This window comes from Nicotiana tabacum, chromosome 2 (genome assembly GCF_000715075.1).
Source record: "Nicotiana tabacum cultivar K326 chromosome 2, ASM71507v2, whole genome shotgun sequence".
NCBI classification, from domain to species: Eukaryota; Viridiplantae; Streptophyta; class Magnoliopsida; order Solanales; family Solanaceae; genus Nicotiana; species Nicotiana tabacum.
In genome coordinates this window covers 124,787,470-124,813,487 of record NC_134081.1, presented here as the reverse complement: position 1 = coordinate 124,813,487, position 26,018 = coordinate 124,787,470, and the positions used below count along the sequence as shown (strand labels likewise).

General features: G+C 33.2%; 3 protein-coding genes across 3 annotated transcripts; 1 reads left to right on the top strand and 2 right to left on the bottom strand.

Moving 5' to 3' along the window:
- Window positions 1–5,898: 5,898 nt before the first annotated feature.
- On the top strand, window positions 5,899–11,785 carry LOC107822110 (beta-galactosidase 15-like). Its single transcript, XM_016648613.2, has 15 exons — window positions 5,899–6,087; window positions 6,618–6,826; window positions 6,924–6,990; window positions 7,085–7,321; window positions 8,001–8,089; window positions 8,195–8,300; window positions 8,428–8,515; window positions 8,642–8,760; window positions 8,854–9,015; window positions 9,534–9,727; window positions 9,831–9,934; window positions 10,019–10,128; window positions 10,214–10,444; window positions 10,918–11,132; window positions 11,226–11,785. Exons 1-15 carry the CDS (start codon window positions 5,926–5,928, stop codon window positions 11,608–11,610), a joined length of 2,478 nt encoding a protein of 825 aa, XP_016504099.2. The 5' UTR covers window positions 5,899–5,925; the 3' UTR covers window positions 11,611–11,785.
- A 1,444-nt stretch (window positions 11,786–13,229) lies between these two features.
- On the bottom strand, window positions 13,230–13,745 carry LOC107822111 (ethylene-responsive transcription factor ERF016-like). Its single transcript, XM_016648614.2, has one exon. It carries the CDS (start codon window positions 13,743–13,745, stop codon window positions 13,230–13,232), a length of 516 nt encoding a protein of 171 aa, XP_016504100.1.
- An 8,094-nt stretch (window positions 13,746–21,839) lies between these two features.
- Window positions 21,840–25,712, bottom strand: LOC107822107 (uncharacterized). The gene is made up of 9 exons (XM_016648610.2): window positions 25,543–25,712; window positions 25,331–25,440; window positions 24,409–24,527; window positions 24,208–24,305; window positions 23,405–23,492; window positions 23,159–23,293; window positions 22,813–22,921; window positions 22,245–22,402; window positions 21,840–22,144 (listed from the first exon to the last, which is right to left on the bottom strand). Exons 1-9 carry the CDS (start codon window positions 25,602–25,604, stop codon window positions 22,100–22,102), a joined length of 924 nt encoding a protein of 307 aa, XP_016504096.1. The 5' UTR covers window positions 25,605–25,712; the 3' UTR covers window positions 21,840–22,099.
- Window positions 25,713–26,018: the final 306 nt, after the last annotated feature.

Genomic DNA, 26,018 nt, shown 5'->3' with positions numbered 1-26,018 from the left:
GGAGTATTATAGAGAGATGATTTGACATAATAAAAAAAATGAAAAAATCAAGTGAAATAATTGAGTCACTTTATTCTATTTAATTTTTCATATAGTACGATTATTAAATTGGATTCCAAAGCAATTTTCTAAAATGTCACTTGTCAATGACCAATTTTTCAAGAAACGTCTATGTCCAATGATTGGGACCCAATCCCTAAGTGGGTCCCATATTGCCGATCAAAAGATTCCGGCGAGTTTGATCGCCGGCGATTTGTGTACGTGTCAAGGGATGAGAGGAAAGTTTCAAGATTGTAATTATTGGTGGGACCCACTAAATGGGGTTTGGAGCCCATTGATTTATTTTTGTGTTTTTTGGTTTTAGTGTGGTGGGACCCTAGCCTATGCCTATTGGAATATGTGGGGCCAATTGCTTTTGTAATGGAAAGCGATTTATGGTGTTAGCTGAATTCTTCTCTGTTCACAGGGTGGTTGTACATGTTGAAATTACAGAAATACCCTTTTAAACCCCACAATGTACTTCATTTTTCCAAACAAAAAACTCTTTAAAAGATTTTATTCTTTTTGGAAAAGGAAGAAATCGAATTTTTAAAGTGTTAAAGACCTTTTAAACTGAAGGATTCTCCATTATGAATTAAAAAGTAAATACCAAGAAGAAATAAACAATTTGAATGACTATTTTTTCCAAAATATCAACCTTTCTCTTTTGAAAAAATTATCATTAGGATTAATTCAAATACGAGTTGAGCGTAATAAAAGAAAAATAACTATGTATAAATGGTATCAACTAGTGGTATGATGATAACGTAAATCTAGTTTAAATGATAAAAGTGAAAATTTATATAGTCAATCCAAATTATACTAATGTGATTACAGAAAAAAAACTTCATAATCAAGAAGAAGATATCAAGCAATTGCATTGTTTAAAACACGTCTAATTAGGGCTTCACAAACAAGAAAGAAGGATACTACGATATGTTGTGTCTTGCTAGGCTTATCACATAAGATAAGTGATATGTTTATAACTAACATAAACTGTAGGAATCGATTCTAGATTCATATCCAAAAAGTTAAATTTCAATGATTTTTGAGAGGAAGAAATTTTGAAGAAGTTCATTCATATTACTGAATTAATTGTGAGAGAGAAAATATGAATTACTAGTAAAGATATTTGATTTAATAATAAAATTCACGGTAATCAATGAAAACGAAAAATGAATCAAGTTATCAAAACGACTTTAGTGTCCATTTGGATTGGCTTATTTTAAGTGACTTTTAAGCATAAACCATAAGTTATGAATTCTAGCTTTTGGATTTTAATATTTTTTGGATCATTTTAGCTTAAAAACAAGTGCTTAAAAGCACTTTTTTACATTATCTAAACACTATAAAATGACTTAAAAACTATTTTAGCCTAAAAACACTTAAAATAAGACAATCCAAGCGGGCTCTTAGTCCAGCTATGTACATTTAAACTTTACGGGAGACATATGACTCCTCTAAGCTAGTTTAAAGTGAAATTATAGCCCCTTATGTGCTAATGTAGCATATAAAAGGGTCGTTTGGTAGGATTTATTAGAAAAAATAATATATGTATTAGCTTTGGTATTATTATCTCCTTGTTTGATAGTGTTTTTCAATATATGTATAACTAATACTTGTACTAATTATACACCATATTCAGTTTTATTCTTATACGTAGCAAATCATGTCATTAGTAATACCATAATTTTTAATACATAGAAAAGTATGTATAAAGACAGAACTACCCATTCAAAACCTTTTCCAAATCATAATATATCAAACCAACAGTCGATAAGAAATAATGTCATCATAACTAATTTTAGCATTACTAATATACCATATTCAGTACAATTTTTATACACCCTACTAAACGACCTCAAAGTGTATTAACTTAAGGCTTAGAGTGAGTTAATAAAAGGCAAGACGAGAAATGCATCTTAGGGCCGGAAAATACCATATTACATTGCAAAATTTATAAATTAGTTTGACTATGCTAATGCGATAAAGAGGAGGTAAAATTGTTAAGAGAACAGGAAGAAAAAAAAGAAAATTAATGAAGAAAACAATTTTGCATATAAAAATGTAATATGCTACTATTAATGAACGAATGAAGAAGAGTTACTTTCTCTACATTTTCGAATGAGCCCTCTAAGCAAAAAGATTATCATCTAAATTGAAATGCAAGAAGTACGTTCTACATAATAAAACTGAATTTTTTTATTTTCATACATATTATTATCTTTATCTATTCCACTTGTCTTTTATATGGAGCTTACCAGGATATCATAATTTGGTGCACGGAATGGTGTGGCTCAGTGGTCATAAGGTCACAAGTTCAAATTCCAACGGAGGTAAAAATATTAGGAAAATTCTTTTTAATTTGTCAAAGCTTTGATGAATACGGTTATCTGGTATATGTTTTTAGTAGGAGGTGCCACGTATTTTGTGCAATTAGTCTAGGTATGAGCAAGACACCACAATTATAAAAAAATAAAATAAAAATCATTATTTGGTTTTAAAAGGGCAATATGTCCAGCTAAGAAAGAAAAGAGAGCTGCCGTTGATTTACTTCAAACAGCAGCTGCGTAGGACACCCGGTACCCAAGTTGGAGCCATTCGTTCGTTGCGTACGTGTTTATACTATTTTTTGGGAGGTTTCGTAGAACCACGTGAACTTACTCTATGGATTGCGACATTCGCTTTATAAAATTGAAAGAGAGTTTAGCTGTTGACAAATTTTTGTTTTATAAAACTTCACTATTTTTGTATTTTTAATTTTGGTTCATTTTTCTATAACATGTTGATACATTCAATATATATTTGTAATTCTTTTGAAACAGAAAGAGTATTTAATTTTAAAAAATCTATTAAAAAGGAGATAAGGGAAGCGAAAAGGAGAAAAGGATAATGGAAATAGAATTCATTTATTGAGAGGTTCTCACTGATAAGTTGGTTATAAAAAGGGAGTACCAATTATAATATCACCTGATTATCCAAGAAACGAGATCGGAAAAGAAAAATGAATTTTAAGAGAGTAGTGTGTACGCAGAAGGCAGACCTTACCTCTACCCTGGGATAGAGAGGCTGTTTCCGATAGATGCTCGGCTCCCTCCCTTCAAGGGACTCCCCACCTTGCTCTTGGGGTGACTCGAACTCACAACCTCTTGGTTGGAAGTGGAGAGTGCTCACCACTAGAGCAACCCACTCTTGTCAGGTTCTCACTAATAAGTTGGTTATAAAAAAGGAGTACCAATTATAATATCACCTGATTATCCAAGAAACAAGATCGGAAAAGAAAAATTAATTTAATAAAAAAATGACAGGTCAGGACACAAAGCATCTCGAATTTATGCAGGGTCCGGGGAATAATCACACTCCAAGGGGTGTGATGTAGACATTCTACCCTAATGCAACCAACACTAATGCAACCAACAAGATAGGAATGGTGTTTTTGTTTTATAAATTTTCACTATTTTTTATTTTAAGTTTGGTCCATTTTTAAAATATGTTGATACATTCAATATATATGTTGTACTTCAAAACCCTATATTTCTTTTGAAGGAGACATAGTATTTAATTTTTTTAAAAAAAGAGATAAGGGAAGCAAAAGGGAGAAAAGGATAATGGAAATAGAATTCACTTTATTAGGTACTCACTGATAAGTTGGTTATACAAAGGGAGTATCAATTATAATATCGCCTGAATTTCCAAGAAACAGGACAGGAAAAGAAAAAAGAATTTTAATTAAAAAAAGGCAGCTAAGTGAATAAAGTATCACGTATTCATGCAGGGTCCAGGAAAGAGCCGCATCCCACGGAGTGTGATGTAGACTGTCTACACTAATGCTAGTATTAGCGACTGTTTCGATGGCTCGAACTCGTGACATATAAGTCACACAAAGATAAATTTACTATTGCTCTAAATCTCCTCTTAAAGAAAAATAAATTGGTTAAGAAATTAAAAGGTCAAGATGGAATGATGTTGACACACAACAATTTCTTCAATTACGAAAGAGATGTGCCATTTTAAAAATATATACTCTCAGTTCACAGTCTTTATTGACCAGATTTTAATATCTCCTAACAATTATTTTAAGAATTTTTTTCAATTACTATACATAAGTTTTATAATATAAATTAGCAACTTGAGTTTTTGATACCAAAGATAGGTGTCATCTCTTCTAAGATTTCACCATTGAAAATATTTTGATGTCCCGATCATATTGGCCATATTTTCAATTCAATTTAATAAACATCATTTTAGTTGGGTGAAAACCATCTTAATGAGTTTCTATTAAGAAAATTAAAAAAAATAATATTTGTCATTTCGACATTTCATTGTCGAATAGAGTGTGGGTCTTCGTAAAAGAAAAAAAGAGTCTGGTTCCACTTATAAAGAAGGTAATTGATGACATAACCTTTTTTTTTATTCTTATCTCTAAAAGGGGCCATTTGGTTTCAATTTATTCATCAGGGACAATTAAGAAGTTCCTATTGATCTTTTTGAAGAATTAATCTAAATAATAGCCCAATTACTTAAACTAACAATAATAATTTATATATAATATATGTGTAAGTATATCTAATCATTATATAATCTATTAATACTGATTAAGAAAAGTAAGCAGTGAATCCTGCAGGCTATTTGTGTAAAACAATACTTAATTTTGTGGGCAAAATATAAATTTAGCCGGTCAGTCAAAACTAATTGCATTCGCTAGCCAAAAAATTAAGCAAATATTATATGTATATAATACATACATTTATACAAAAAATATTTTATCGGCACAATTAAAAAGTATATATGTTTCTATTTTTTTGGGGAAATAAAAAAAACTTAAAGCTTAATGGGCTATTAGTTGTCAAAATGGGCACCGGATGTAGTTTCATGGGTTCAACAGTGTAGTAATGGGCTGATAATGAACTGGATCTAATAGCCCAATGACCACATTCAACGTCTTAAGCCCAGAGTTCGCAATTTTGAATCGTATAATTTCACCGTCAAAATAGTGTGAGTTGATCAGTTTTTGGATTGGTAATTGAAAAATAATCAATATTTATAAAGTAATTTAAAAATAGCTACTATTTAGATAAAATCTGGACAAAAATATCTAGCTAAAACACAAAAATAATCCAACATAATATGCTTGATTATGATGTTCATGTGTATAAAATTTTAGCATATTACATTGTAATTCCAGCACATTATGAATCCCATCACATTATTCTGAAATTTCATATGTAAAAAAAAAATAATCTAATTCCAGCATATTATGCTGAATTTTTTTTGAATTTTAACTAAGGTTTTTTGTCTAAATTTTATTTTCGCATGAAATGTGATTAAATTTCAACTGATTTTGAAACTATAGCTAATTTTTAATTAACAGTTATAAATAAGGTTAATCCTAATTTCTCTCTATGTATAAAGTACTTGCGATAAGTACAAGAAAGTAGATAATATTGCAAAAATGAGCAATTAGAGTCCTAATAGGTGAAGGGTCGAAGGTGAAAGGGATTCACTGAATACAGTTACAATATTATTTGCATATTAGTCCTAAAAGTTGCTCGTTTGAACGTAATAAAGAATACATGGTAATCAACTTAGAGGTTTGGTAATATTTATTTCCTTTAATTGTCTTATCCAAAATCGATTTGGCTTAATATTTTGAAAAAACCTACCAAAGTTTTTCTACGTTTATCTAGACTACGTAGCAATATCTTTTTTACCTAGGATAAGGATAAAAAGAGATTCTTAAAATCCAATCTTTTCTAATATACATTGTTTTTCAATGATATTTGAGTTCAACTGAGATTCTAACTTCTTAACCTCTTATATATACCTGTCTAAAAACACATAAATCAGTGTTTAGTTTTTCTTCTCAAAATCACTTCTTTTGCCGCTATGGCTTCATTCAAGAGTTGTTTTTTCTTCCTCTTTTTGTTTTTAATTATTAGCTGTATTCGTTCTTATCAAGTTTCTCACGACGGACGAGCTATCACCATTAATGGTGAAAGAAGAGTTCTTTTATCTGGCTCTATTCATTACCCTAGGAGCACTGCTCAAGTAAAACTTTAACTTCTTACTGTTACATTACGTTAGCTTTTTCTAATATGTTTTTGCTATTATATATAATTGCATGTTTGTTTTTGCTTTATAACTTTTTATTTATTTATGAAGTTTGTTTAAACTTGGTTACATCTTTTCTTTAGCCGAGAGTCTATGGAAACAATCTCTTTACCTTCCTAGGGTCAGATATACAGATACATGATTTAAGTTCTATAGGTTCAATTCTGAAGAGTTTTTGCCATGAACCCATTGTATGTTTAAAATTATGGGTTCAAACCTACTATTTGTTACAATTTTAGTGAATTTTTATACATAAATTTCTGCTTCGCGCCGGAAGTACTGGGTTCAGTTGAACCCGGTGTTACAACTCTATATCAGCCTCTGCCTAGGCTAGGGGTAAGGTTTACGTACATACTGCCCTCCCTAGATCTCACTTGTGGGATTTCACTGATTTTATCGTTGTTGTTGTTGTGGTGGTGGTGGTTATTGTTGTTTAAACTTAATGTTATGTTGTTTGGTTTTGGTAGATGTGGCCTGATTTGATAAAGAAAGCAAAAGAAGGTGGATTGGATGCAATTGAAACATATGTATTCTGGAATGCCCACGAGCCACTTCGTCGCGAATACAATTTTACTGGAAATTTAGATCTGATAAGGTTTCTGAAAACAATTCAAGATGAAGGACTTTATGCTGTTCTTCGTATTGGACCTTATGTTTGTGCTGAATGGAATTATGGGTAATAAATTCCTCTCAATATAATATAGTACGTAATTTCTTTTTAATCTACTATTCTTTTTAATTGACTTATAACAAAATTGTAAATATTTATTCAGAGGATTTCCAGTATGGTTACACAATATGCCTGGAATTGAGCTCCGAACAGCCAACCAAGTTTATATGGTAAAGTATTATTAAATTAAATTACTCCGTGTAAATTTTGGTTGTAGCCTGAATATATATCTAACATAAAATAAATGTTATGGTGTTATTACAGAACGAGATGCAAAATTTTACTCAGTTAATAGTTGATATGGTGAAACAAGAGAAGCTATTTGCATCTCAAGGAGGTCCAATAATTCTAGCACAAATTGAGAATGAATATGGAAACGTACAAACATCTTATGGAGATGCTGGAAAAGCTTATGTTGATTGGTGTGCTAATTTTGCTCGATCACTTGATATTGGAGTTCCTTGGATCATGTGCCAACAACCTGATGCTCCCCAATCCATGGTAATTTTCTCTCTATACTTCACGAGTTTGAATTGTGGAATCAATACATCAAATTCCATTGGAGTTTGACCTTTCCATTAACTTTGCGTGAATGCGATATATTTTTCTCTCTATAGTTTACGGGTTCAGATTGTAGAATCACCCATTGGTGCTTTGATCAGAGTAGGTTGTCTGTGTCAAATCCCATTGGTGTTCGGCCCTCCTCTAAATATGTGTGAAGCGAGATACTTTTCTCTCTATACTTCACGGGTTATATTGTGGAATTAGCCATTGGTGCTTGCATCATGGTTGAGTGTCTGTGTCAAACCCCATTGGGCTTCGGCCCTCCCCTAGATCCGTGTGAAGCGAGATGCTTTTCTCTATACTTCACGGGTTCATATTGTGGAATTAGCCATTGGTGCTTGCATCACAGTTGATTTTCTGTGTCAAACCCCATTGGGGTTTGGCCCTCCCCTAGATCTGTGTGAAACGAGATGCTTTTTTCTCTATACTTCACGGGGTCATATTGTGAAATTAGCCATGGGTGCTTGCATCACGATTGGTTATCTGTGTCTAATTCCATTAGGGTTCGGCTCTTTCTTGGACTCTGTGCGTGAATGCGATATACTTCATGCACCTGACAACTATTTTCTTGCTTTCTTTTAATGTTTTGATGTAATAAAATAATGTTTGTTTCTAGATAAACACATGCAATGGTTGGTACTGCGATGATTTTACACCAAGCAATCCGAATACCCCAAAGATGTGGACTGAAAATTGGACTGGATGGTATGTTTTTTTTTTATTTCGTAGATTTGATTATTTTTGTAAATAGTTCAATCAGCATGCTATTTAATAAAGTACTAATATTCACAATTGACTATGTTTTTAAAGGTTCAAGAATTGGGGTGGCAAAGATCCTTTAAGAACAGCTGAGGATGTTGCTTTTTCTGTTGCACGATTTTTCCAAACAGGTGGCACATTCCAAAACTATTATATGGTTAGTCTTCTTCTTAATATTTTCTTAGTTATTTTACTTTTCATTATATATTGGTTCTTTTATATTTTGCATTAATTCGATTTGTTACAATAGCAATAGTTAATTTGTTTTAAAACTAATATTTCAGTACCATGGTGGGACAAATTTTGGTAGAACATCTGGTGGTCCATATATTACAACAACATACGATTACAATGCACCACTTGATGAATTTGGTAAGTTGTTTAATTTCTCCGATACAACATTGTTTGTACACCGGTCTGTTCTTTTTTTATTTTTTTATTATTTTTTTAAATATTAATGTGTTGTTAAATTAATTGCATTGTGTTTATATTTTGAAGGAAATTTGGCACAGCCAAAATATGGTCATTTAAAGGAACTTCATGATGTGTTACATTCAATGGAGAAAACTCTTACCAGTGGCAATATTACCAACTCTGATCTTGGAAATTCTGTTGCGGTATATTAATAAATCATGTTATCAATATTTCCTATTTCTAGATTAAAAAAAATTTATATTTTTTTTTATAAAATTTTTTAAATGCAATTATAGGTCACTATTTATGCTTTGGATGGACAATCAAGTTGCTTCTTTAGCAACGCTAATGAGACGACAGATGCAACCATTACTTATCAAGGTGTTCAATACAATGTGCCAGCTTGGTCTGTTAGTATTCTTCCAGATTGCAAGACTGAAGTTTACAACACAGCCAAGGTAATATAATCAGTTTATTAGCTATGTACAGTCAGACCTCTCTATAACAACAACGCTATATAACAGTCATTCACTATAAAAGCCGAGTTTAAATGGAACAAATGTTTATGCTATGTTATTATATATATTTTCTATAACAACACTTCGCTATAACAACCAAAAAAATTTGGAACAAATGAGGATGTTATAGAGAGGTTTGACTGTATACTGGTTACAAAAGTAAACAGTAAATTTTGACCGGCTATTTTGGTAAAGAATACCAAAAAAAAAACTTTGATTATCATTAACTTAATTTATTTTGGGTATAGGTCAATACTCCATCTTGCTAATTAAATTATTTCGATTTTTTATCATTAACTTAATTTATTTTGGGTATAGGTCAATACTCCATCTTGCTAATTAAATTATTTCGATTTTTTATCATTAACTTAATTTATTTTGGGTATAGGTCAATACTCCATCTTGCTAATTAAATTATTTCGATTTTTTATCATTAACTTAATTTATTTTGGGTATAGGTCAATACTCAAACTTCAGTTATGGTGAAGAAATCAAATGATGCTGAAAATGAACCAGCTTCTCTCCAATGGTCATGGAGGCCTGAGAAGGTAGATGAAGCTGTGGTTCTTGGAAGAGGACGATCTTCTGCTCATGAATTGGTTGATCAAAAAGTTGCTAATGATGTTAGTGACTACATGTGGTACATGACTAAGTAAGTTTCTATGCACATTTTAATTATATATTAGCTACTCCATCTGTCTAAATTGTTCTTCTATATCGGCATTCTAACATGCTATACTGAAAATATGAAATAGTGTCTATATTGGCAAGAATGATCCAATCTGGAGTGATAATATGACCCTTCGAGTTAATGGCAGTGGCCACATTCTTCATGCTTATGTCAATGGCCAATATCTTGGTAAGAAATTAAGAATTGTGTCTGTTTTTTTTTTTTGGTCTTTGGTAAGTCTTACTATTGATTTTTATGAAAAATATTATGTAGGTTCTCAATGGGCAACATATGGAATATTCAACTATGTTTTTGAGAAGCAGGTTAAATTGAATCCTGGCAGGAATCATATATCATTGCTTAGTGCTACTATTGGATTACAGGTATATATATTTATTTTTGTATAATATTCTTAACAAAAATGAATGTTTTTAATGTTCACAATATTTTTTTGTGGTAAATTAACAGAATTATGGAGCTCACTTTGATACAGTTCAAAGTGGAATTCCTGGTCCAGTTGAAATAATTGGAAAGAATGGAGATGAGAGTGTGATTAAGGACTTGTCTTCTCACAAATGGTCTTATAAGGTAGATTTGAATGGTATTAACAATAAGTTGTTTTCTGGAAACCCTAAGTTTGAGAATGGACAATGGTTCTCTCAAGATGTTCCAATCAATAGAATGATGACTTGGTACAAGGTAACATTGCAAAATCTTATCTTTACCTCTTCCTCATTTATTTTTTTTAACATGTACAGTCAAACCTCTCTATAACAATCACCCTAAATAATAACATTTCATTATAATGGTAAAATATTGGAACTGATATTCATGTTATGTTATATTATATAATTTCTATAACAACATTTTGCTATATCAGCCAAGCCAAAGGGGTCTTTACACAAATAACTATCTATATTCATTATTTACTTTTTCTAGCCATATACATAGATTATACATTGATTATACACATTTAAACACATATAATACATAAGTTATGATATATTATACCTCCACTGACTTTTTTTAGTTTAATCGGTTGGATGGGCGGCTATTTGGGTTAATTCTTCTAAAATTGAAAAATAAATGATACCTTTATAGAGAGGTTTGACGGTTCTTGTATATTTAATTTTGTTGACATAATTTTTTTTAATTTTTTTTTTTGGGATTAGACAACATTCAAAGCTCCACTAGGGAATGATCCAGTTGTTGTAGACTTGCAAGGTTTGGGCAAGGGACATGCATGGATTAATGGTGAAAGTATAGGTCGTTATTGGCCAAGTTATTTGGCAGAAGAGGAAGGTTGCTCTACTGATTTGTGTGATTATCGTGGTAAATATGGTCCTGATAAATGTGCTTCTGGTTGTGGTGAACCTACTCAAAGATGGTAATTTCTTTACTTGCCTTTTCATCATAAATAATTATATCAGAAATTAAGTTCTGTGCACTATAATAATACGTTACTTACCATTTATTATAGGTACCATGTTCCTCGTTCGTTCTTGAAAAGCGACGAAAATACATTGGTTTTGTTTGAAGAATTTGGTGGAAATCCATCACTTGTAAATTTCCAAACAGTTCAAGTTGGAACAGCTTGTGGAAGTGCATATGAGAATAAAACTATGGAATTGTCATGTAATGGTCGTCCTATTACTGCAATTCGTTTTGCTAATTTTGGTGAAACAGAAGGAATTTGTGGATCTTTTGACAAAGGTAGCTGTTCAAGTGAGAATGATGTTGTTTCTATTATTGAAAAAGCTTGTGTTGGAAAAGAGAAATGTTCAGTGCCAGCATCTGAAAGTGTGTTTGGTTCGACAAATTGTGGAAATAATGCCAAGAGACTTATTGTTGAGGCTGTGTGCTAGACTTAGTTTTAAACAATTATTGTAATTGTTGATAATGTTGCTACATTATAGTTTTCTAGCAAGTAGATTAGTTTGAGTTTTCTGTTACATAGTTCGTTTTAGTTTCATTTATTGTATTCTTAGTCGTAATTAACTCTTTTTTATGAGTACAATAAAGTTTAGTTTCAATTTTGTCCTTCACGTTTTTCTTTATACGTTTTAGTTTATTTGGCAAGGTGTTCATGCTTTGTTTCCTTGGGGACAAGTAGCATTAATCGTTGTGAAAACTTGGTTTAGACTTCTATTTTCACAATTTGCCCCTAAGCTTTTTGTTTGGACTTTCAGTTTCAAATTTTATTCCTATACAAAATCAACTCTAGAACGATTAACTACCCCCTCTGTAATTTTTTCATATGCTCTCCGTCCCTTCATCTCAATTTATAATGTGAAGATATTTATGTAAACATGTTCAAATTTATGCTTTGACCGTAATTTTTTCACACACTTTTTAAATATTTTATAGTATTAATTATTGTAATTTTATACTTATGAAATTTTGAAATATATTAATTTTATTTGAAAAATTTAATTCAACTATATGATCAAAACTATTAAGTTTAAATCTATAAATATCATATAATAGAGATTGAGTATTTAATTACTTTCATGGCGTTTCAAAGGAGGTTTCTCTTTAAAATCAAAGATATCTCTATAACAATCTTGTTTGTTCCGAATATTTTTGAATGTTATAACGAAATGTTGTTATATAGAACATATATGGATGATGTTATAGATGTCTGATCGTATATTTCAATCCGTCTAGAACATGCAATATGACTATAATATTCCATCCGTTGTAACGCCTAAATTTTACCGGAAAAATGTCCCGAACAAACGATACTATAATATAAAAAAAATGAGATGACACATCGGAAAATTAAAAGGAATTTAAAGGTAGAGAAAAAAGAAGACAGTTACAAGTGACTACAAAGTAGTAGCTAGCTAGCCAAGACGTTGCAAAATATTTTACTGGATCTTGCAAGTTAAAATGAATATATCTAGTCCAGTACATACCAGAGTAACCATAAACCTAATAAGCAACAATTTAGCAAAAGTTGAAAATAAAAGTTGATGAGAAGGTGCTTAATTAATCTTACTACTAATAAAAAAGTCCACTAATAGTGACATATAAATCACCGATTCGAATCGAATTGTGAAAGCAACCAAACTCTTCCGGGTGAAAGCCTATTGAAACTAACAAATTTCCAACTACTACAATCGATGCCGAAATCTATCCGAAATCTATCAAACCAACTATGATTGACCCCAAATTTAGCACATAAGTCATAAATGACACAACAGACCTATTCCAACGAACTAAGTGTTTCGATTTTATTCCGAACCTTTCCAAACCGAAACCAACAATCTCCACAAGTAATAAAATAATAAAAGCACATACGAGAAGTCTTAATTAGAGGGGGACGGGATCTATGGTGTATTACCTATCAAATGAAAGATCTTTGAGTTTAGTTTCTAACGCTTCAAACCGTTCCGGAAAAATACAATTATACGACCAATTAATCTTTTGCCGGAGATAACGTGAGAATGCCATGTGCACGAATGCTTTTTTTATTTATTTATCAGAAAGTCCACATTCTAGCACTATCAAATAAATCATCATGCAAAACTTCACCATCTCCACTACTTGTTTTATCCGTCGTAGCCAAATTATAGCAATCGACATTATAAGAAGAACAACCAAACTCTGAATTATTATCTCTAAAAAACACAGTTTCCACAGCTGGTAATCTAGAATCCACAACAGCTGATTCACAAACTACTCTACGCGCATGTCTCGACGCCGCCACTTGAATTTGCGACGGCGACAACTGTTGATCACAATCAACCGCTGACGACGGAATGAGTGGAGGGTTATTTGGAAAATTAATCGTCGCCGACGGTCCACGTAAGCAAACCACCGCCGCATCGTAAGCTCTCGCCGCTTCCTCCGCCGTATCGTATGATCCTAACCATATTCTCTCACGGCTCTTTGGTTGCCGTACTTCTGCTACCCACTTTCCCCATTTCCTCATCCTTACACCTTTGTAACGCTCCCCGTTATCTTTTTTCTCTTTATTTCCTTTAGGTTTCACCATTTTAGCAAAATTGTGAATTTTGTTTTTGGAAAAAAGAGAATTGATTCTATTCTCCGCGTTGATACATGTTGATTCTTTTATATTTTGGAGAGGGCAAACGTGGGTTCAAAAAATGAAGGACACGTAAGGTTATGAAATTTTGACTATTTTGAGTAATGTTTCTTGGACGGAAACATGTGTACCGATCGTGGCGCTTGGTTTTAAGAGAATGATTGACACGTGGAGACGAGCTATAAAATTTCGGCGATACGCATAATGCAAAATTTGTTTACTACTTGCGTTGGAAACCACCGATTTTTAATTATACTCTGTGTTAGAATTTTCTGGAAACAAGTGCGCTACTTTCACAATATTAATGAAAGAATTTTTGGCCAAAAATTGAGGTGTTTGGCTAAGCTTTTAGATTGAAAAAAAATATTTTTTTGATAAATATTTTTGAGAAAATACACTCATAGCTTGTTTGGTCAAATTTTTTTTGGGCCAAAAGTGCTTTTTTGGTTAAAAGTATTTTTGATAAAAATTTAGGTGTTTGACCAAGCTTTTATATGGAAAAAAATACTTTTGAGGAGAAGCAGAAATAATTTTTTAAAAGCAGAGAAAGTAGTTTCTTTAAAAAAATACTTTTCTGAGAAATACTTTTGAGAAAAATATACTTCGAAGCAGCTTTCAAAAGCTTGACCAAACACTAATTACTGCTCAAAAGTGTTTTTTAAATTAAGTATCCAAACACAAACTGATTCTCACCAAAAGCACTTTTTTGAAAAGTACTTTTGAGAAAAACATTTCTCAAAATAAGCTGATTTTAGAAGTTTGGGCAAATATGCTATTAATATGTAAACTTCATTTATGAGCATACAACCTAGATTTTTTACGATTAATCTATTCGATTTGCAAATATAAGATATATGTTATGAAAATAATTATATTGTGGATGTTCATTTATTACTTCGCTATAAATAATCTTCCTGAAGAAGATTATTCATTTAGTACTCTGTTGAAGTTTATCTACAAGCAGCTCATGCAGGCAGGTTGCAAGCAGCTTAATGAAATGATTTGCAGCAGCTTCTTATTAAACAAGCAGGTTGCAAGCAGCTCATGCAGACAACTTACAAGCAGCTAAAGAAAAGCCTTGCAGCTGCTTCCTTTCTTCTATAAATAGAGGAGTTTTCAGTTCATTATGTACATAAGTTTGAAGTTTGAATAATATATGAGTTTCTCTCTATACTTGTCTTTACTTTACAGTTTTTATTATATAACACGTTATCAGCACGAGACTCTGCCATCTCGAGAAAATACTTTGAAAGTAATAGAGGTACGAACTTTCTTTTTCTAAATAATGTCAAATCTTTCTAAACTTGAGTTTGTAGCCCTGGATATATCAGGCAAAAGCTACATGTCTTGGGTGCTTGATGCCAAAATTCATCTTGATGCGATGGGTTTGGCAGACACCATCAAAGATAAAAATCAGGCATCAAACTAAGACCGTGCCAAAGCAATGATATTCCTACGCCATCACCTTGATGAAGGCCTAAAAATGGGATATCTTACTGTTAAAGATCCAGTCATACTTTGGAATAATTTGAAAGATAGATATGACCACTTTAAGATGGTCGTTCTTCCACAGGCACGTTATGATTGGACTCATCTAAGGCTACAAGATTTTAAATCTATCAGTGAGTATAATTATGCTATGTTCAGAATTATTTCCCAATTGAAACTATGTGGTGATAATATTACTGATCATGATATGTTGGAGAAACTTTCACCATTTTTCATGCCTCGAATATGCTCCTGCAACAACAATATTGAGAGATGGGATTTAAAAAGTATTCTGAACTTATTTCACATCTTCTTGTAGCCGAGCAACATAATGGGCTATTAATGAAAAATCACGAAAGCCGACCTACTGGTTCTTATCCATTCCCCGAAGTGAATGAGACGAACTTCCACCAAGCTAAGCGTGGAAGAGGTCGTGGCCCTAGTCGTGGTCATGGCCGTGGTCGGGGAGAAAACTCTAATCGTGATAATAACAATGCACCAAAGAACCCTCCTCACCACCAGCAATGGAAAAGGAAGGAACAAAATCATGAAACGGTACAAGCAACAAAGCTAGAAAATGCATGCTATAGATGTGGAGGAAAAGGGCACTGGTCACGTACATGTCGTACGCCAAAGCACCTGGTTGAGCTGTATCAAGCCTCCCTGAAGAAAACAGAGAAAAATGTTGAAGCAAATTTTATTTCTGAAGATAATTTAGACTTCATGCATTTGGATGTAGCTGATTATTTTGCACTCCCAGAAGGAGAAACAAGTCATGCGATCGGTAGTAAATATGTAGAAATGTAAATATTTTAATTTTTATTGTTTGTAGTAGATAGTATGGTTATATAATTATTGTACATAAATAAAAGTTATGCTTTGATAATAATATTTACTATTATATTTATTTTGTTTATGTCATTTTGAAGAATATGGATAATCCTCAAATTATGTTTGGATCAAAGACCAATCATGAAGATATTTGTGTAATTGATAGTGGAACAACTCATGCCATATTCAAAGATCAGAAATACTTTTCTTATTTGTATAAGGAAAAAGAAAATGTTTCTACAATTTCTGGTAATATAAGTTTGATTGAAGGCTCCGGAAGAGTTATTGTATTTCTGTCTGAGGGAACATAACTTATTATAGACAATGCATTATTCTCCTCCAAGTCCCGAAGAAACTTGTTGAGTTTTATAGATATCCACCGAAATGGGTATCATGTTGAGACAATAGGTGAAATGAACGTGGAATATCTTTGTATTACAAAAAATATTTCTGGCCATAAATGCATTGTAGAAAAGTTACCAACTTTATCTTCTGGCTTATATTATTCAAAGATTAGTACAGTTGAGGCACACTCTATCGTAAACCAAAAGTTTACTGATTCAAATACTTTTGTGCTTTGGCATAGCCGTTTGGGCCATCTTGGATCAATAATGATGAGACGAATTACTCAAAATTCGAGTGGGCATCCATTAAAGAACCTGAAGATTCTTACAAATGATGAATTTTCTTGTGATGCTTGATATCAAGGCAAGATGATCACTAGACCATCACCAATGAAGGTTGGCATTGAGTCCCCTACCTTTTTAGAACGTATACATGGGGATATATGTGGACCTATTCACCCACAAAGTGGACTGTTTAGATATTTTATGGTCCTAATAGATGCATCTACAATATGGTCTCATGTTTGCCTACTATCATCTCGCAACCTGGCGTTTGCAAAGTTATTAGCCCAAATAATTCGATTAAGGGCACAATTCCCAGATTATCCTATAAAGGCTATTCGCCTTGATAATGCTGGAGAATTCTGATCTCAAGATTTTGATAATTACTGTCTATCAGTTGGAATAAAAGTTGAACATCCTGTAGCTTATGTTCATACTCAAAATGGCCTTGCAGAGTCATTTATTAAACGGCTGCAATTGATAACAAGGCCACTACTTATGAAAACAAAATTGTCCACTACTGTTTGGGCCATGCTATCTTGCACGCAATATCACTTATCCGTCTCAGACCAACACATTATAATAAATATTCTCCGTCACAATTAGTTTTTGGTCATGAACCAAATATTGCCCATCTACGAATTTTTGAATGTGCTGTATATGTGCCATTAGCACCACCACAACGCAGTAAGATGGGCCCCCAAAGAAGGTTAGGAATATATATTGGATTCCCTCTATTATTCGCTATCTTGAACCATTGACGGGAGATTTATTTACTGCTCGATTTGCAGATTGTTGATTTGATGAAACAAATTTTCCACAATTAGGGGGAAAGAAAAAGGAAATCAAAAGAGAAATTGTGTGGAAAATTTCATCATTATCTCATTTTAATCCACGTACCCATATATGTAATCAGGAGGTCCAGATGATCATACATTTATAAAATATAGCAAATCAAATGCCAGACGCATTTACTGATTTGAAAGGATAACTAAGTCACATATCCCTGCAGAGAATGTGCTTATACGAATTGATGTCCCGGCAGGACCATCTACTAGCATAAGAACTAGTGAACCTAAAGCACGCCTGAAGCGTGGTAGGCCTTTGGGTTCTAAGGATCAAAATCCTAGAAAAAGAAAATCGACAAATGATCAAAATGATATTATGAAGGGATCTCCTGAAGAGACCCAAGATCTAATTAGTTCTGAGATTCCTGAAGAAATCAATGAACCCGAGATTCAAGTGAGTGAGGAACTTTTAATAAGTTCTACTGGTGATGGGATTAATTTAAATCGATCTAAAATAGTGGTGGATAATATTTTTGCATATAATATTGCACTTAATATTATGCAAGATATTGAGGATTGTGAACCCCGATCTGTGGAAGAATGTCAACAAAGATCTGATTGGCCAATATGGCAAGGGGCAATTCAATCAGAATTAACGCACTTGCTAAAAGAAAGGTCTTTGGACCAGTAGTCCAAACACCTGCTGGTATAAAACCAGTTGGTCATAAATGGGTTTTTGTGCGAAAAAGGAATGACCAAAATGAAGTTGAAAGATACAAGGCTCGCTTTGTCGCACAAGGATTCTCACAACGACCTGGAGTCGATTATGAAGAAACATATTCACCAGTTATGGATGCCATAACATTTCGATATCTCATCAGTTTAGCCTTACGTGAAAGACTTGAAATACATATGATGGATGTGGTTACAGTTTATCTGTACGGGTCACTTGATAATGAGATTTACATGAAAATCCCTAAAGGATTTAAAATGCCTGAAGCATATTCGAAATCTCGGGAAACGTATTCAATAAGATTACAAAGATCTTTATACAGTTGAAAGCAATCTGGGCGCATGTGGTATAATCGCGTTAGTGAATATTTACTGAAAGAGGGTTACATAAATGATGTTATTTGTCCATGAGTTTTTATAAAGAAAATGACATCAGAATTTGTTATACTTGCTGTTTATGTTGATGACATAAATCTTGTTGGAACTCCAGAAGAGCTCCAAAAGGCAATTGAATATCTTAAGAAAGAATTTGAGATGAAAGATCTTGGGAAAACAAAACTTTGTCTTGGATTGCAAATTGAACATTTAGCAAACGGGATCTTTATGCATCAATCTGCCTATAAAGAAAGGGTCTTAAAACGCTTTTACATGGACAAAGCGCACCCATTGAGTACACTAATGGTTGTTCGATCACTTGAAGTGAATAAGGACCCGTTCCGACCTCCAGAAGAGGATGAGGAACTCCTTGGTCCTGAAACACCCTATCTCAGTACAATTGGTGCACTTATGTATCTTGCTAATGCTACAAGGCCTGACATATCATTTTCTGTTAATTTACTAGCAAGATATAGCTCTTCTCCTACTCGGAGACATTGGAATGGGATTAAGCATATTTTGCGATATTTAAAGGGAACTCTTGATATGAGTTTATTTTATGCTAACAAAGGTAGTGCAGATCTTGTTGGTTATGCAGATGCAGGTTATTTATCTGATTCCCATAAAGCTCGATCTCAAACCGGGTACGTGTTTATATGTGGAGGTACTGTCATATCATGGCGCTCCACAAAGTAGTCAATTATTGCTACTTCTTCAAATCATGCTGAGATAATAGCTATTCATGAAGCAAGTAGGGAATGTGTATGGTTGAGATCAGTGATTTATTTTATTCAAGAAAAATATGGTTTGGAGTGTGATAAAAGATCCACAATTTTATACGAAGATAATGTTGCATGCATATCCCAATTGAAGGGAGGATTTATAAAAGGAGATAGAACGAAGCACATTTCACCAAAATTATTCTACACACACGATCTTCAAAAAAATGGTGATATTGATGTGCAGTAAATCCGTTCAAGTGACAATCCGGCAGATTTATTCACTAAATCTTTGCCAACTTCAACTTTTGAGAAGATGGTATACAAGATTGGAATTCGGAGACTCAAATATTTGAAACAAGATTTTTATCAGGGGGAGTAAAATACGCTATGTACTCTTTTTTTCTTACTAAGGTTTTTTCCCACATGGTTTTCCTTATAAGGTTTTTAATGAGGTAGCTAGAAATGCGTATTACTAAATATGTGTATTTTTTTTCCTTCACTAGGATTTTTTCCACTGGGTTTTTCCTAGTAAGGTTTTAACGAGGCACAATACCTTTTAATGAACATCCAAGGGGGAGTGCTATGAAAATAATTATATTGTGGATGTTCATTTATTACTCTGCTATAGATAATCTTCCTGAAGAAGATTATCCATTTAATACTCTGTTGAAATTTATCTACAAGCAGCTGATGCAGGCAGGTTGCAAGCAGCTTATGCAGACAGCTTACAAGCAACTAAAGAAAAGCCTTGCAGATACTTCCTTTCTTCTATAAATAGAGGAGTTTTCAGTTCATTATGTACATAAGTTTGAAGTTTGAATAATATATCAGTTTCTCTATATACTTGTCTTTACTTTACAGTTTTTATTTTATAACAATATACCATATTTTCATTAATCTAGTTATCATCTAAAGCTCTATCAATTAGCCTTCATCCATGACTCTAAGAATTTGATGGACTGCTCTCTCAGCGAATGTCTCTCGTTACAGTTTATTTGGATGGTTGCTACTTATTATATTGTATCGTATTGTTACTTTACTTATTGTATTGTATCGTATTGTTACTTTAAATAATATGTTGATTGTTATTTCTATTTTATTCTAACGTATAGTTGAATTCGGCATTATGTAACAACAAAAGGTCCCATTTTATGGAACGGTCGATTCTTTGTTACCTTTTTTTTTTTTTCTCATTTTGCCCTTATTATTAAATAATTTTATTTTATCAATCCCTACCTTTTTATATAATAATTCTACCTCGTACCTTACTTTTTTTTTATAATATTACAAGTTTATTTTTTATATTATTAGTGTATGACATCATATAACGATGGCAAACAATACGATACAATAAAATATTATACGATACTATTTTTTTAATAATATTACAAATTTATTCTTCATATTATTAATGCATAATATTATAAAATAATAACAAACAATACGATAAAATAAAATATTATACGATACGAGACAATACATAATAACCATCCAAATAAGTTGTTAGGTGTTAAGCGCAATGCTCTGATTTCTACTGCAAGCTTTTTTTCTTGCAATTGAGGTGGACTTCTTTTCACCTCACACCTGTCATTACCTTAGTTTAGTAAAATGAAATTTCAAGCCCGCTATTAATGGGGCGAGCACAAAAATTCTCGTGTTGGACTACTCATTTTATTTGTTAAATATTTGACGAAAAGCATCCTAAAGACTTATAAGCTCATGTGTGATTAGATAAATTACATGTAATGTCTTGTAAATTCACTTGTTAGATCATATTGAAAATTTGAAACTAAGGGTATTTTATTACCTTGCTACACAGTTTGAGGTTTTCAAGATCCTACAGATGAGTTAAAAATATTTACAAATATAGTATGGTTTCATTTGTAATTATTTCTGTTTTTACGCTATAGGATTCAAATTATCTGTTTGGGCTTTTGTACTATCATCAGAAATAGGCCCTAGTGTAATATATATTTGTCAAATGCATATAAAACAATAGTGCGAAATTATAATGAAACTAAATATTTAAAAATTAATAAACTTTAGAAAGTATCATTTCAACATTAAGGAATTAGATTGCTTCCCTACAATCTAATTCCTTCACTTCCAACCAAGAGGTTGTGAGTTCGAGTCACCCCAAGAGCAAGGTAGGGAGTTTTTGGAGGGAAGAATGCCGAGAGTTTATTGGAAACAACCTCTCTACCTTATGGTAGGGATAACGTCTGCATACACACTATCCTTCCCAGACCCCACTAGTGAGATTATATTGGGTTGTTGTTGTTGTATTGCTTGCCTACAGTGTAGTAAAATAAACACCTGTGGCATATACAAATAGATCTTACAAGGGTCTTTGGAAACAGACTCTCTATCCCGTGGTACAAGGGTCTTTGGAAACAGACTCTCTACCCCGTGAAGGTAGGGGTAAGGTATGTGTACACACTAACTTCTCCAGACCCTACTTGTGAGATTATACTGGGTATGTTGTGACAAACGTTATAATATGAGTACCACAGAGAAGAAATACAACTTCAAGGTCAATAACGCTACTCTTAGTACACAATTCCACTCGAACACTAACAATGACTACAAAATTTGCTATTACAAGATCAAAATTAGTAAGATCCTTTTGCTTACATGTCCATTTCATTCTAGCTAGCGGAGTCTGGCGCATATTTTGAGAATTTCGCAGCACTTAAGCAAGCATTTTGATAATTGTAAAATTACGGAATACATACAATCTCTCATTGTACTGTTGTCCGTCTTTCACCCGTACCTTCATGTTCAACCTATAGGAGATATAGTCAAGAGGTGGGTTATAACAAAGATTGAAGTGTGTAAAAGCAGAACGCATTAGAGGAAACTAATTATGCATATAATTTTTTTTACCTCCACAAGAACTTTCGCCTTTTTCTTTGAATTTGCACTTGGCTCGTCTTTCTCTGCTCTTCTTCTAGCTAAAACAGAATCTTTTCTACCCCTCTTCTGATGAACTGCAACAGCCTCTTCATCTTCATCATCATCATCATCCTCGTCGTCCATTCCAACTGCCACATGGTCACACGGATTTAAAATTAGTTCACAATCATGGCTTTGAAAGACACTTCCTCGCAACAATGGACATGAATAAATGCTTCAGCCAGAGATAAAATGAATGTATCAGCACCAATACACCAAAAGGATGTGACTGGTATAAATTTGCAACTTCTACTTCAATTAGTTCCAAATAGTACTCTTTTCAACTTAAACTGCTCTCTTTTTTCAACTTCAGTACAAATGCAAACTCGTTTATTCCTGGTGTTTAGGTAAACCCATGGGGACTGTTAATTCTGAGTTAAATATGTGCATTGCGTCCTCACTCAAAAGATGATGTGGCTATTAATTTATTACACTAATGGAACACTGGGAAGGGGGGAATAGGATGAGCAAAGGAGAGCACATCCATTAAGAACTTTACCAGCATCATCATCCAAGCCACTGTCTCTAATTCCAAGACCATCAAAATCTTCCATATCATCTTCCTCTTCAAGATCATCATAGCCTTCAACATATTCCACTTCATGTTCCTGCTTATTTCAATCATTAACAGAAGAATAAACAAACAACTCATCTAAATGTATCAGCCAAAGTTAACCAATTTACTAAGAAAGGCTTTGCCAGAGAAGGGTAGTCCCAGACTCCAAGCTGACACAACCCCACAAACCCCAAAGGGGGGGGGGGGGAGGTAGCAACCAAGAGAAGAAAGGGAAACTAGAAAAACGAGAATATTTAAGAGAAAACATAACAGGGGTTTTGATCAAGACCTCCTCATCTTCTTCTTCGCTAGCCACCTGCATTGCTTCCCTACCAAGAATCTCTAGATACTTCCGCTCAGGATAATTGTATATATCACCATACACTCCTTTAGAAAGGCGTTCCAGCAGTTCCTTCTCAATGCTCTGCAGAGCAGAAAATGGCATGACTTGTAAAGGAAATAGCCAGATGACCTACCAAATCAAGGGAAAAAATGCTACCTCGAACAAAAGAAGGAATTACAAGCTTAAACTCACTTTATCGAGAAGAGCTGCTTTTTCAGCCTTTTCCTGTCGGCGAGATTCTCTTTTCGTTTCTTTCCTAGGTGTGGTCATTATCTTCTCCCTGGAGACAAAACAAATTAAAGCATATAACGAGTGCAGGAAAATGCTTTCAGTCAAACATCCATAAGCAAAGATTTATTTCCTCGAGAGGAGGTACCAAAATATGGAAGTAAACAAGTCCCTTCTCGAAAAAGTGAGGGGTTTACACAGAGGATGCGATTAGCTGCATATGCCAGAGACTAAATTAAAGCCTAGTACATTCATCGTGGATAAAAGCTGCAGCTAAACTATTCTAACTGGATAAGACGGGACAATTATGATTCAGCATACATTGGGTGTATGTTATCCAATATCGTGGTCCATTGGTATAGCTATTGAAGATGTGATAAACAAAGGCTCTTATGGAACAGCACACACCCTTCCTCTCCTGAATGAACAAATATTAAAATTTGAACTTACCACACCTAAATGTTCATCTACCTACAAGTCTACTTGGACGGCATCTAACAAGCCAAGAGATTACTTGTTTGTATACGTTCTTATGGAAGCCAGGGTGAGAGAAGGTGAAACGGGATGAAGAGCCAGATTGATAAAACAAACAAGAATCTATAACTTTCAAGCATGCATCTTAAACTTCCTCTAAAATAATGCTCAAGACAGTAAAAGAGTAAGGTTAAAAGTAAACTTGAGACAACAAATCACCAAGCATATATACATTTAAGTGTTTAGGGGAGAATTTAACTCTAAACCAAATTTCTGAGAAAGGAGGTCCGAACCTTGTTTTCAAAGCAAGCTTCCTCATTCTTATTCGCATCTGAGTCATTTTTGTTAATCTTTGTTTTGCCTTGTGCACAAGAAACTTTGGCCAGTACATCTGTGGTAGTTAAGAGAGAGGGGAGGGAGGGGGAGGAAAGTTATTGCTTTGAAGAACAACAAGCATACAACGATGAGTGAAAAAAAAAAGTTAATTGCATTACCAAATGTTTATCAATGATTTCAAGAGCCTGCTCGTAATTTCTTGGCAATTTAACTCTTTCCCAAAGTTTGTTTGGCATGTGAGCCCTTTCTATTGTTTTCATGTACAAATAGAACACTCCTGCATAGCACAAAAACAAATCAGAGGATCCAAAAGAAAATTCTAATTCCTCCTACAAAAAATTTCAGTAATTAATAAAAACCACAGAACCAGAAACAAGCAGTTCTCGAAAACACTCCGATGAAACCAGACTGTAGATTCTTTAGACAGCTTACTATGAATATTAGAACATTTAGGATGACCATATTAGCTTATCCCATCAAGAAAAAAATAAAATTACCCTCGTGATTCATAGCTCAAAACCCAGACAAAAATGATAAATTAATATAACCCAAGTATAGGGTATCTCCCCCAAGTCGCTTAGCCAGACAAAAAGGGGTAAACAAGACAGGCACTTCACAACTAAAGAAACATCTTCGACTCGAACCTAACATATAATACTAATATGTAATACTCTAGGAATGGAAGGGTAAAAGTAACACAAACCAATAGGTAAAATTCCCTTTTTCCATTGCAGCCAAGTTATTCATTAATGATCATAAATAGAACAATTTTCCAATAGCAGCCAGCCAAACCATTAATTCATACATCTTGTATGCCCTGGGATCGCGATTACAACCATTTCCTTACAACAACAAACCTGGGATCGCAGACCTTGTCCTGGGAGGGCAAAGAGGCTGCTTCCGAGAGTAGATGAAAAGAAGCATTGGCAACAAGTAGTAACAATAACAAGATATTAAGAAAACCAAAGCGAAATTACAACCATTTCCTTATTTTTTTTAAAATGAAGCAAAAAAAAAAAAAAACAATAGCCTCTTTTATATCATTTCAAAAATGACAAGAAATAAGCTGTGCATAAATACCATCATGATCCCGAATGGTGGCGTACCGACTATTAGCCAGAGGACATGAGCTCCGGTTGCAAATCCCAGTTACATTATATGGATTTCGGCAAAATATCCCTGTCTCAATTCTGTCAATATTGCAAAAAAGAAGAAAAAATAAATCAAATAAAGACCATATGTCAAACAAATAGTATATGAAGTGAGAATCAAATTAAGAACAAAAATCTGACTTCGCCATGAAACTGCAATGCTTGTGTCTGATAACTTGCCATATGACCTCATCATGCTGCATCTTTTCTCACTCGTAACCCTAATTTATGACGATGAGTGCGATTGCCCTTTATAACTCAACTGCAGAACATAACTTAACGAACAAGGGCGGCTCTAGGGTAAGGGTCTTAAACCCCAAATATTTAAGGCTATTAATACATTATTGTATAATCTATATTTATATAATTATTAATAAAAAAATAATTTTTTAAAATTCTTTTAAATTTGGTAAAGTTAGAATTGAGTGAGTTAATATGATATATTTTTCCTCTTATTAAATTAAACAAATTTATTTACTTTCTCATCAATTTTATTTTTCTCTCTTTATGTATAATCTTTTTTTATTTTCTCACGATTTTATTTTCTATTTTCAACTCATATTCTCTAAATTAGTTTTTTTTTGTCACATGTGATTGATCTATACACCAGAAAGTAA

What these genes read in the sequence shown, in the direction of transcription:
- LOC107822110 (XM_016648613.2), top strand. Translation starts at nt 5,926, where the DNA reads ATGGCTTCATTCAAGAGTTGTTTTTTCTTCCTCTTTTTGTTTTTAATT. An exon ending in CTGATGCTCCCCAATCCATG is followed by an intron (nt 7,322 to 8,000) that starts GTAATTTTCTCT and finishes GTTTGTTTCTAG; the next exon opens with ATAAACACATGCAATGGTTG. An exon ending in ACTGAAAATTGGACTGGATG is followed by an intron (nt 8,090 to 8,194) that starts GTATGTTTTTTT and finishes ATGTTTTTAAAG; the next exon opens with GTTCAAGAATTGGGGTGGCA.
- LOC107822111 (XM_016648614.2), bottom strand. Translation starts at nt 13,745, where the DNA reads ATGGTGAAACCTAAAGGAAATAAAGAGAAAAAAGATAACGGGGAGCGT.
- LOC107822107 (XM_016648610.2), bottom strand. Translation starts at nt 25,604, where the DNA reads ATGCAGCATGATGAGGTCATATGGCAAGTTATCAGACACAAGCATTGC. An exon ending in CATTGCAGTTTCATGGCGAA is followed by an intron (nt 25,441 to 25,542) that starts GTCAGATTTTTG and finishes CAATATTGACAG; the next exon opens with AATTGAGACAGGGATATTTT. An exon ending in AAGCAGCTCTTCTCGATAAA is followed by an intron (nt 23,294 to 23,404) that starts GTGAGTTTAAGC and finishes TCTGCTCTGCAG; the next exon opens with AGCATTGAGAAGGAACTGCT.